General features: G+C 36.4%; 1 protein-coding gene across 1 annotated transcript in view; it reads right to left on the reverse strand.

Annotated features, from left to right (window-relative positions):
* Positions 1 to 7,140, reverse strand: part of ZFPM2 (zinc finger protein, FOG family member 2) — a 408,841-nt gene extending 401,701 nt beyond the window's left edge. The window contains exon 1 of the mRNA XM_008574052.1: positions 7,107 to 7,140. Within this exon, the coding sequence (XP_008572274.1) occupies positions 7,107 to 7,140 (34 nt within the window). The remainder of the gene's footprint in view (positions 1 to 7,106) is intronic.
* Positions 7,141 to 10,520: the final 3,380 nt, after the last annotated feature.

A 10,520-nucleotide genomic window follows, 5' to 3' on the forward strand; every position in this document is an offset into this window, starting at 1 on the left:
CTCTCTCTCTCTCTCTCTCTCTCTCTCTCTCTCTCTCTCTCTCTCTCTCCTTTGTCTCTGTCTCTCTCTTTGTTTCTTATCATAGGCTACACTTTTACCTGACACATGCTGGTTCTGAGAGGTGTAGGTGAGCACCAGAAGAGAGGATATGGTAAAATGGAGATATACAATGGTTTTGGACACTGGAAAAATAACATAAAAATGTACAGCAATGCTGTCAATATAATAAAACATTTTAACCTGAAACACTTGAAGGTGTGGAGCTTTATAAACAAAGAATGCACATTTTAAAGCATTAATATGAGGAGTCATAACATGAGGGCTCACTTGGAAAATAATTAATTGGTGATAACCTATGACTGGGATAGAGTAGTAAACAGATATTCTTACATTTAAACCTTGGATCTAGCCCTGACAAGCTGTCTGAATTTGAGTGAGCCTCAGAAATTTTGAGTCTCTATTTCTCATCTATAAAATCAGGATAATATCTTGTAGTAGTTATAAATTACATATGTTCGATTATGTAATGAACTTAGCATGATGCCTGGTACAGTATAAGTGTTCAAAATTTGTCAGTGTATTATGTTTGAAATACTTCCAGCAATAATCACAGTGTGCTTCTGAAAAATAACAACAATAAAAGCACTGTGGTTGGAGGGAGTGGGGATAAGGGACATATCAATATGGGAGAAGCATATGTACTTATTTAGATGTCTTGAAATAAAACATCACACATCTAGAAAGAGGAAACAGCTCTACAAAGAGACTCCCTTTATAGTTGCGGAGCCTTCAGATATTGCTCTGTAGGTGGTGGGTGAGGCTCCACATTTTTTGTGGTTAAAGGGGATTAGGTGAAATGTGGAACTTACCAACTCTAGGGTTAGTGTTTAAATGTACTAAGAATTAAATTATCCCCTTCTTATTTACAAGAATATAAGAAAAGAGTTTCTAATTAGGACACATGGTAACACTACAGACAATCCTTTGTTCCATAAAAACAAAAATAAACTTCCATTTTAGATAAAAGGAACGCTCCCCAGTCTCTAGGAAATACTGAAAGTGCAAAATTGGAGGAAGCACAAATGTAACGAACATAGACTGAGCAGGGCAGCTTCTGCAGAGGAAGGATTTGGTTGGGCCCTGGGGACATTCTTTGCACAAACTCCTGCTTCTGTGTCATGGAGATATGTAGGGACTGTAATAGCCTGGACCAGACCCAGTAGAAACAAACTAAAGATGTCTTACCTTCCACAGTGCTCATTTATTTGTGATTTATACTGAATTACAAAGTTCTAGTCATGGACCCTACCCAGAGACCACAATGGGAAAAGGACCAGAAAAGACTGTTTGACATACACACGATTCCAGAAAATCAAAAGAACCTGCATACTGGCACAAACAGAGGACTCCCTTGTTTCATGATTCCAAAAGCTGCTTCATGAGGATAAACTGATTTGAAAATGTTGAAGGCATGAAAAATACTACTCAAAATTCAACTCATTTAATGCCGCACCCTTTAATTTATTTTATTGCCTCAAGGGTGGAAAAGGCATGTTCTTCACTGTCTGTGAGACAAGAAGCTGTGCCAAGCTAATGCTAATGGGAATGCTGTGGCCAGAGCCCACACTCGACGTTCATGCACACTTCAGCTTGGGATTTACCGAGTTTTACAAAATACATAATAATATGCATCCCAGAAGAGACAGCTTTTTAGTTTAAAACTATTGTTCGATACATTGTACCTACTCAGCCCTTTAAGAATATAAAACATCTGAATTAAATTCTATATAGTGCTCTATATGGAACTTGCAATATTTTAAAACTCAATTTCCAGGTACTATTAAAACAGTAACTTTCTTTGAAACTGAGCTAAAGAGTAGCATATCCCCTAATGAAATAAACAACACTAGAGGAAAGTGATACATTTCATAGAGTTAGCATGTCAATAAGTAAACACATTGTGAAAAAAAAAAAACACCTCCTAAACAAAGGATGCAGGGAGCTTCTGTAGATGCCAGTTTGTTTTAGTCTGATCCAATCTCCCCACACTGCTGGAACATCCCAATATGAAATAACAGCTAGAAACACTTTAGGTCTGATTTTATAAAACACCTCCTAAACAAAGGATGCAGGGAGCTTCTGTAGATGCCAGTTTGTTTTAGTCTGATCCAATCTCCCTACACTGCTGGAACATCCCAATATGAAATAACAGCTAGAAACACTTTAGGTCTGATTTTATAAAATTCCAGTCTTCAAATTGGTAACTTCCCAAATTAGAAATGAGAAGAAATATCACACAAATCTAAGACACTTTTAATTATTCTAATTTTCACAATTACACTAGTACTTTTAATTACCACTTTATGGATCTACATCGAAAATATCAAGTAAATAAACATGTAGTCAAAATTCTCACCAAAATTTTCCTTGCACAAAACGAATTCCTTCCTGCCAAGACCGTCCACAAAGACTTCACTAATGCCAGTTTACCCTGATATTACAGCACTGCACATGGCTGACTCGTTGTGATATGAAAAATGCTGAGACTGAAATTTGTCTTTGCATTATGCAGGAAGAAGAGGCTTCTTTCTGAAAATAGTTTATCTATAGTCACATAGATACTGAGTATCTTTAATTCCTTTTAAGAGGAAAAAAACTGCTTTTAAGCATCCTTAAAAACTGGAGATTTACTCATGTTAGTGATATATTTCACCTTGAAATTTTAAATAATATCATTTATTCAGTATAGCATATGCTTCAGCTCTTTTTATTAGCTTGTCTTCCATGCCAGCATCACTTTCAACTGTTATCATTTGAAAACAATGAATTTTTTTTCAAAATATGTTACAAATCAGATGTTGATTAGATTGGTCTTAATCTGGCTATTATAGTTGTTTTTTTCTTTTAATCATAGACTTTAAAGCTGGAAAGCACCATGAGGTTTATAATAAAATCCCATTTTACAGACAAGAACACTGAGGGATGCTGAAGTTTTTTCATAGAACAAGTACTACTAGAACCAGGTCTCCTATTTCTCAGTCTACACCTTTGTACCACATGCTAGATAAATAAATAACCCTACCCATCATTGGTTTGCAATGTTAAGGCTTCAGATAGAGCTTGGATTTAAGGTAATAAAACGTACTATCTGACACACTATTTCTCAGTCTACACCTTTGTACCACATGCTAGATAAATAAATAACCCTACCCATCATTGGCTTGCAATGTTAAGGCTTCAGATAGAGCTTGGATTTAAGGTAATAAAACGTACTATCTGACACTACAAACACTAACAAGAACTGCGAAAGCGAGACTAGAAAATTTAGTCTGATCTCTCTTTTATAGATTAAGAATTGAAGTTCAAAGGGGTGAAGCAATTTGCTTGTTTGCATGTTTCAAAAACATCCTTACTGATCCTCTTTTTAATTTGTATTATTAATTATGTGGCAGATAATGCTGCTAGTGACATTACAGCAAAGTAGTTTTCAACCAAAATTACAGTGATTAAACATAAACGGTGTTTTTATAAGTATTCTTCTCTCATTCAGACTAAATATTATTTCTTTCTGTATGTTTCACAACACTCAGAATAGCATTTTGGTACATAGTAAGCATTAATCATTTTTGCTCAATGTTAATATGTTGTAGCAGGAGACTAGACAAAGAAAGGTTATATTTTTACAAGTGTATGTGCTACAATGTAGCTTTACCAGTGGTCTTTATGATACTACGTAGATACACTGCAATTATTTCCCATTCAGTCATGTGAAGACTATAATTACCTTGATCAATTTACTATTACTAGTTGTAAGACATTTTGTAATTAAAGAATAAGTTTAAAATGAATAGATAAAAGCATTAACTTTAATTCTATTTTGTTAACCTTTCTGTCTGTAAAAAAGGTAAACTTTGAAGACTGAAGATTGGGTTAACTTTAAAGCCAGACTGATTGAGGCAAAAAATATATTAACTTTAAAGTGTTTAAAATACCAAAATTCATAGGCTCTACACCATCCTTTTCAGGGAGCTAAAAAAAATAGCCAAAATTCATGTAGAGTTATTTTCCTAATATTGTTACAATTAATTGAGTACTTTAAATTTATATAAATCTGGGCAAAAATCCAATTAGTATTTAGAAATAAAAGTAAATGGGTATTACAAGTTAAACATTCAAGAAAAATAGAGAGAAATAAAATTACAGAATACATATATAAAACTTTTAAATGAATGCCATTGTAAAAAACAACTAAAATGATTTCATATGGAGGATACCATCAAATTAATTTAATCTATAAAAATTTACAAAATTTAGAATAAGAAGGACCTATTTTTATCTTTTTTGTGACTTATATTTTCCCTCCTGTAATACTTGGGCTTACACTTTTTTCCACAGCAATATTACTACATTTCAGAACTACAACAATCACATTCATGCTAAGTATATAATTCCAAAAATTCTTCTAAACCCAGATATGTATTTTTGTACCTTTACCCTGCATTTACACCAAAGTGCTCCATCAGTATCTTCAACTACAGCCATCCAAAATTAGCTCATTATCTACCCTCTCCCTTTCCCATCCCAGTCTACATTTCCTCACATATTTCCCATCTAGAATCAATTTAAAACTAGCATCCATTTAGACTAGGATTTAAAAACTAGCATCAATTTAGACTCCTGTCTGGTATAATCCCTTCCCCATTTGTCTCTCCATTTCCATTAATATAGCTGCACTAGGGTTGTGTTATATGATAAAGAATTTGTCTGGTCTTTGTCCTGGGCAGGAATTCCAAGCCCTTGGAATTTCCCAAGTGATAGGAGTGACTTTGTTATTCAAAGAGGGTCCTTGACTCCAGAGGAGGGAATGAGAGTTGGAGATTGAGTTCAATCATGTGGCCAATAACTAAATTAATCATGCCTATTTGACAAAAGTCCAATAAAAACAGTGGACACTGAGGCTCAGGGAAACTTCATAGTGAGCACATTCATGTGCCAGGAGGGTGGTATATCCTGATTTCATGCAGAGAGGACATGGACGCTCTACTCCTGAGACCCTTCTAGACCTTGCATTATGTATGCCTTCACTTGGCTGGTCCTTTGTAAAGGACCATAACAAAACTTCAGATAACTGTAGCACTTTCCTGAGTTCTGTGAATTGTTCTAGTGAATTATCAAACTGAGGGGGTTGTAGGAACCCCCAAATTTGTAGCCAGTTGGTCAGAAGAGCAGGCTGCCTGGGGGCCCTGTACTTTCAACTGGCATCTGATGAGAACAATCTTGTTGGGGACTGTGTCCTCAACCTACAGAATCTACACAAATTCTAGGTAGTTGGTGTAAGAATTGCAATGCTATATTGTAGGTTGCCAGATAAAATACAGAACACCAGTTAAAACATACATTTCAGTTAAATAACACATTTTTTAAATATAAATATGTCCCAAATATTGCATGGTATATACTGATATTAAAAATTAAGAAATTCATATTTAACTGGGCATCCTGGGCTTCACTGTTGATTTTTTTTCCCCCTAAATCTGGCAAATCTACACCATAAGCTGAGCTCTCATTACTTCTTACCTAGAGGTCTCATAACTGCCCTTCCTTTTTCCAGAATCTATCTTTCCTAATCCCCATTACATACTGCTCTTAGATTATTCTTCTTAAACACATTTTTGATCAGGTCTTACTCTATCCCAAACTTTCTCATTGCCTATATAAGTACACACAAATTTGTTAGCCTGGCATTCATAATCATCTACAAAGCACTACAGACTTTGGAAATTAATCAGAACTGGGTTCAAATCCAATCTACTCCACATACCAGCTGGATAAAATTAGAGAACTGATTTTATCTCTCTTGTCATCAATCTCTTCATTGCATTATAAGAATAGCAATATATCAGAATGTTATTTTGAAGAGAGAAACAAAGCAATTCTGGATCTACCCTTAATTGGTCAATAACTAATTGTCTTTTAGTAGTCACAGACAGTGAACCCATCCTCGCATTTTTTGAGTATTGCTCTTATTGGAAGTTCTGACTTTTCTCACACTAACCTCCCATGGTTTTCCAATTTCTCCACTAAACTCTTTATATTAGTGCTTCCATGAAGTTCTGTCCTTGGTTTCTTTTCACTCTATATCCTTTCCCTGGTGATCTTACTTCTAAGATTTTAAATACTGTTAAACTCCAACTATATGTTGATAAATTTCAGATATGAAACTCAAGCTCCAGATTCCAGTGTCCTTCTGTCTGCTAGATATGTCTGACTTAATGTCTTGTGGTCATCTTAGGGCTTCTCAAATCTCTTGCTTTTCCCACATTGCTTGTTTCTTTAAATAGCATCACTCTGTTAAGTAGGCCAAACAGAAGTGTCAAAATATCCATAATTCTCCCCTCCTCCTATCCCACACATACACCTGTCACCAAATTCTGCAGCTCAATGTCTTGTGGTCATCTTAGGGCTTCTCAAATCTCTTGCTTTTCCCACATTGCCTGTTTCTTTAAATAGCATCACTCTGTTAAGTAGGCCAAACAGAAGTGTCAGAATATCCATAATTCTCCCCTCCTCCTATCCCACACATACACCTGTCACCAAATTCTGCAGCTCAGTTTTCTAAATTAGCTTTCTCCTCTTCATGTGCACTCTTCTTTTATTAGAGGCCTCAAAACCTCTACTCCAGATCATTGCTATATAGCAGCAGTTAGAGACTAACCAGAAAACAGAAACAACTCTGTGTGATTAATGTAGACAGAATTTATTCCAGGAATTGGGCAAACAGGTGTTGGAAGAGGACAACAATGCAATCTAGATAGCAATAGCTGGAAGCTGTGATCTCTGAGCTAAAGAAATAAAACCAAGGGAAAGAATCACTGAAGTGGTACTATAGCAGGATCGTCAAGCTGAACTCAGAGGTGAGAAGCAGACCCTGATAGAGATGCTTTTCCCTCCCCTTCCCCTCTAACATCTGTTCTTCCCCCACCCTCACTTCTTTTCAAGAGATATTCTACAATGCTACCTTTCTAAAAGGCAAATCTCATTATGTGTATCCCAATGCTGGGAACACTTCAGTGTCTTTCTGCTTCCTGCATGTAGTCAGAACTCACCTTCTTTTCGACTGCTATGCTGTTCCATGCTCATCACTCCCCAGAAGCCCTCAGTTCCCTACGTATTCTATACCCCAACTTGGAATTTCCTGCAAATGCCTCTCATCTTTCAAGACCTATATTACAAATTATCTGTTATGATATCTTCCTTGTTGCGTGCTCTCTCTCTCTCCCCCCTAATTTCCTTTTCCCTCTCCCTCTCCATTCCTTCACCTCTTTCCTCTTTTATTCTCACTAATGAAATCAAGTTGTTCCCCAAGATACTCTGTGTTTCACAGTACTGTGGTTGGGTGTATATGTGTGCATGCATACTTGCATATGTGTTTGCATAGTTTGGCATGCAATATTCAGTTACATGTCTGTCTTTATCAAGTTGTAACCTCCTTGATGGCAGGGGTATTCATCACATATCATATCTTTTATCATCTCAATGGTTTCCTTTTTTTTTTTGGTGTTGTCCACACCACACTCAGCCAGTGAGTGCACCAGCCATCCCTATATAGGATCCGAACCCGTGGCCTCGTCACTACCAACGCCACACTCTTCCGAGTGAGCCACGGGGCCGGCCCTCAATGGTTTCTTAAATGATGTCTTGAATTAATTTGGTGCTCTCAAATACATTGATATGTTCAAATTTTTCTAAGACTGAAAGTAAAAGTTTTACAAGTATTTTATAAGAATTTCTTATTACACGTGAAAAAACTTGAGAAAATATTTCTTACATTAGATTTCCCAGAGAGAATACAGGTTCTCTTGCTTCTCTGTTACTCTCTAGTCACGGTTTGAGTGGGGTTACTAATTCAGCCAGTGCTCAAGGACTTAAGATCTTTTCTTGCCTTGTAATTCTAATGCTTATCACAATATATGAAAATTCAAAGAAAATGTATGTTTTAGCCTTGGGAAGGGTAAAATAATATCATAATATGAATTATGGCAAACATCATCTCTATGTTAAAGAAAACCTACCTTTCATGGTTCTTCATGAGTTACATCAAGAATATACTATTTGGTTGACTAAAGTGCAAAAGTCTCTCTCATTCTCCATCCCTACTGTCCCACTGTTTGGCCATTTTACTGATACCTATTAAAGGCAATAAATGTTTACCTACATGAATTTGTTTAATATTCACAATGACTACATGAATGTGGGTTACCATTTTAGCTCTATTTTACAGATGAGGAAACTGAGGCACAAAAAAGTTAAGTAATTTGCCTGAGGTCACATGGCAGTAGGTAGCAGAACTGGGATATGAACCAGTTCTGACCTCAGAACCCATATACTTAGCCACGACATCATTCTTCCCCATGAGTCAACATTTCTTTTCACCATAGCCCTTTGGCTCAAGAATAGAGAGGGGGGAACAGTAAGCACATTGTGCCCTTCATAGCTTATCCTCTCCATTCTCTATGGATAAAATAAGCCAATGAAGGAATGACTTTACTGCTAAAAAATAATCATTGGAGTCCTTCTGCTGACCAAGGAAGATCTAAAAATGATGTGGTTTGGAGGCAAAAAATAATAATATTTGCATGTATTTAAAACCTGCCTTTCTCAGAAAGGATTTAAGGTGTTTCACTAAGATATGTACATTACTGACAGATAAAGTAAATTAAAATAGGTAAAAAGCAAAAAGCGAAGGGAAAATCAGGGCAGAACTGTACAGGGAGTGCACACAACACAGGTCATGAATTTATAGAGACTTGCCAATAGCAAGCTTGACGTTAGGCTCTCACATACATAGCAGCCAATGAAAACAGAGAAATGAGATTAAATAGTTGATTTTCCTACAAAATACAAATAGAGCGGTTGCTTAGGAGAAGCCCAAATATTTCCGGTACTAAGAATAGAGAGAAATTACTTCCATGGTTTTCCAGAAAAGACACTGTGGGATATAATAAACAGTATCCTTAACAACTTGCCCAGAGTACCTACAGAAACGAATGTCAAAGATTTCTCTTCACATGATCCCTCCAAAATAAGCATAATGCATATGAAATACAGGTCACAGACTCAGAATATAACTTTATTCTTTTATACCTCTTTGGAAAGTGGTTTCGTATAGACTGATACAGACTACCTAGATATGAATCCCGGCTTTGTACCTTACTAGCTGTGTAACATTGATCAAGAACTCTCTAGGCCTCAGTTTCATCATCAATAAAATGGAGATAATAACAATAACCTCTCACTGGCTGAGCGCGGTGCGGGTGCAACACCGAGGGTTGGAGGTCACATGGCAGTAGGTAGCAGAACTGGGATATGAACCAGTTCTGACCTCAGAACCCATATACTTAGCCACGACATCATTCTTCCCCATGAGTCAACATTTCTTTTCACCATAGCCCTTTGGCTCAAGAATAGAGAGGGGGGAACAGTAAGCACATTGTGCCCTTCATAGCTTATCCTCTCCATCCTCTATGGATAAAATAAGCCAATGAAGGAATGACTTTACTGCTAAAAAATAATCATTGGAGTCCTTCTGCTGACCAAGGAAGATCTAAAAATGATGTGGTTTGGAGGCAAAAAATAATAATATTTGCATGTATTTAAAACCTGCCTTTCTCAGAAAGGATTTAAGGTGTTTCACTAAGATATGTACATTACTGACAGATAAAGTAAATTAAAATTGGTAAAAAGCAAAAAGCGAAGGGAAAATCAGGGCAGAACTGTACAGGGAGTGCACACAACACAGGTCATGAATTTATAGAGACTTGCCAATAGCAAGCTTGACGTTAGGCTCTCACATACATAGCAGCCAATGAAAACAGAGAAATGAGATTAAATAGTTGATTTTCCTACAAAATACAAATAGAGCGGTTGCTTAGGAGAAGCCCAAATATTTCCGGTACTAAGAATAGAGAGAAATTACTTCCATGGTTTTCCAGAAAAGACACTGTGGGATATAATAAACAGTATCCTTAACAACTTGCCCAGAGTACCTACAGAAACGAATGTCAAAGATTTCTCTTCACATGATCCCTCCAAAATAAGCATAATGCATATGAAATACAGGTCACAGACTCAGAATATAACTTTATTCTTTTATACCTCTTTGGAAAGTGGTTTCGTATAGACTGATACAGACTACCTAGATATGAATCCCGGCTTTGTACCTTACTAGCTGTGTAACATTGATCAAGAACTCTCTAGGCCTCAGTTTCATCATCAATAAAATGGAGATAATAACAATAACCTCCTCACATGGTTGTGTGAGACTTTAATTAGTCAATATATGTTAAGCACTTAGAATAGTGTTTGGGACACAGTAAGCACTGAATCAGCCTTTGCTATTATATCTACTATTGAATAACTAGATTTATTTTTCTTTCTTTCTTTTTTTTTTTTTTTTCTTTTTGTCTTTTTTCGTGTCCGGCAACGGACTGCAACCCTCAGTGTTGCCCCCGTACCGGACC

This window comes from Galeopterus variegatus, unplaced genomic scaffold (genome assembly GCF_000696425.1).
Source record: "Galeopterus variegatus unplaced genomic scaffold, G_variegatus-3.0.2 Scaffold991, whole genome shotgun sequence".
NCBI lineage: Eukaryota > Metazoa > Chordata > Mammalia > Dermoptera > Cynocephalidae > Galeopterus > Galeopterus variegatus.